This window comes from Beta vulgaris, chromosome 1 (assembly GCF_026745355.1).
Source record: "Beta vulgaris subsp. vulgaris cultivar EL10 chromosome 1, EL10.2, whole genome shotgun sequence".
NCBI lineage: Eukaryota > Viridiplantae > Streptophyta > Magnoliopsida > Caryophyllales > Amaranthaceae > Beta > Beta vulgaris.
Genome location: NC_079202.1, coordinates 34409239 through 34411363, shown reverse-complemented (window position 1 = coordinate 34411363; position 2125 = coordinate 34409239). Strand labels below are relative to the sequence as shown.

At 34.8% G+C, this 2125-nt stretch overlaps 1 protein-coding gene across 1 annotated transcript; it reads left to right on the top strand.

The window, feature by feature from the left end:
• LOC130590661 (protein FAR1-RELATED SEQUENCE 5-like) lies at positions 1 to 1924 on the top strand. Its single transcript, XM_057393177.1, has 2 exons — positions 1 to 719; positions 1442 to 1924. Exons 1-2 carry the CDS (start codon positions 42 to 44, stop codon positions 1682 to 1684), a joined length of 921 nt encoding a protein of 306 aa, XP_057249160.1. The 5' UTR covers positions 1 to 41; the 3' UTR covers positions 1685 to 1924.
• The last annotated feature ends 201 nt before the right edge of the window (positions 1925 to 2125 follow it).

Below are 2125 nucleotides of genomic sequence, written 5' to 3'. Positions count from 1 at the left end.
AGGAAAGAGTAGTCAATGAAACAAGAACAGCATGCAAAGCCATGGTCAGATTTAAGCAAGAAAAACCTGGTGAAGACTTTGTTGTAGTAGCTCATGAGTTGCAGCACAACCATGAGTTGGTAATACAACAAGAAATACATCATCTGAAATCAGAAAGGAAGATAACTGAACAAAAAGGACAACTAATACAAACAATGGTTGAATCTGGCATAAAGCCAATGCATGCATACAACTTTTTGTGTCATGAGGCTGGATCAGAAGAAGTAGTGGGCCACACAAAAAGGGACCATCTAAACTATATCACACAGTACAGAACAAGATTGGTTGAAGGAAAGGATATGCAGAGTGTGTTGGACTTACTTCAGCAAAGAGCGGATGATGATCCTGCATTCTTCTACAGGCTGAAATTTGGGGAACATAACAACATCGTCAGCTACTTTTGGCGAGATTCAATGATGTTGGAGGACTTCAAAGCATATGGAGATGTTATGATATTTGACACAACATATAGGACAAACAAATATGGACTGATATGTGCACCATTTGTTGGCATAAATTGCCATTGGAAAACAACAATGTTTGCATGTGCTTTCATAACTAATGAAAAGGAAGAGAGCTTTGAATGGCTACTAGAAACATTCAAGAGAGCAATGTGCCAACAAGAGCCAAAGACAATTTTCACTGATCAAGATAAGGCAATGGGCAATGCAATTGAAAAGGTATTTTTCAGTTAGAATTATTTAGTTTTCAGTTAGAATTATTTAGTCTTCAGTTTGAGTTAATTATTTATAATTCAGTTAGACCTATTTAGTTTTCATTTAGACTCATTAATTTTTCATAGCCTTATTTACTTTTTAGTTACACTAATTTACTTCTCAGTTAGACTCATTGAGTTTTCAGTTAGACGTATTTAGTTTTAAGTTAGACTCATTGAGTTTTCAGTTAGACTTATTTAGTTTTCCGTTAGACTAATTTAGTTGTCAGTTAGACTCATTTAGTTGTCAGTTAGACTCATTTAGTTGTCAGTTAGACTCATTGAGTTTTCAGTTAGACTCATTTATTTCCACTATTTCAGTTAGACTTCTTTCTTTTTCAGTTAGACGTCTTGATTATTCAGGTAGACTTAATTAATTTTCAGTTAGACTTATTTAGTTGTCAGTTACACTTATTTACTTTTCAGTTAGACAAATTTACTTTTCACTTAGACTTATTTAGTTTTCAGTTAGACTTATTTAGTTTTCAGTTAGACTCATTTAGTTTTCATTTGGGCTTCATATTACTTCTTTTTGTCTAATGAAATTTTCAGTTAGCATTTACACTGTTTTCAGTTAGACTTCTTAAATTTTCAGTTGGCTTCATATTATTTCTTTACCTTTTAATTAGATTCACAAGAATTCAAATGAAAGTGATTTCTAGCATAATATGTACTATCTTAAAACAGGTTTTCCCAAATACAAGACATAGGCTTTGCCTTTGGCATATAGAGAAGAACTTTGTAAGCCACTTCGGATCCCTCAAGACCAATGAAGACTTCAAGAACATGTTCAAGAACTGTTTGATGGGGTGTCAAAATGAATCAGGCTTTGAAGAATTGTGGGCGAAAATGATGGAATTGTATGGACACGAGAAAAAGAATGGTTCGAGCAAGTATATGATCAGAGACACAAGTGGTGCACCGCATTAAACAGGGATATGTTTTCAGCTGGAATCTTATCATCACAAAGAAGTGAAGTCACAAATAAGGCAATATCATTCAATGCAAAAGCAACAACAAACCTGTTTGAATTCTATCATATATTTGAGCAAACAGTGAAAAGATGGAGAAGCAATGAAACTAGTGACAACTTCCGGAACAGAACTGAACGTCCCAAAGCCGTCAAATCCAAATCAAAGCTTCTGAAACATGCTGCTGATGTATACACACTAGCACTATTATAATGACTTTGAAACAGAGTATGAGTGGGCAATGGCATCATTTTTACGAGCATTTGCAACAGAAAACTCACAGCTGAAGTTGTTTGAAGTCTCACCAGAAGAAGATTTCAGCAATTCACATACAGTAGCATACGATGAGGCGACAACAGAATTAGTGTGCTCATGTCAATGCTTCACAGAGACGGGATGC

What these genes read in the sequence shown, in the direction of transcription:
- LOC130590661 (XM_057393177.1), top strand. Translation starts at nt 42, where the DNA reads ATGGTCAGATTTAAGCAAGAAAAACCTGGTGAAGACTTTGTTGTAGTA. An exon ending in TGGGCAATGCAATTGAAAAG is followed by an intron (nt 720 to 1,441) that starts GTATTTTTCAGT and finishes ATCTTAAAACAG; the next exon opens with GTTTTCCCAAATACAAGACA.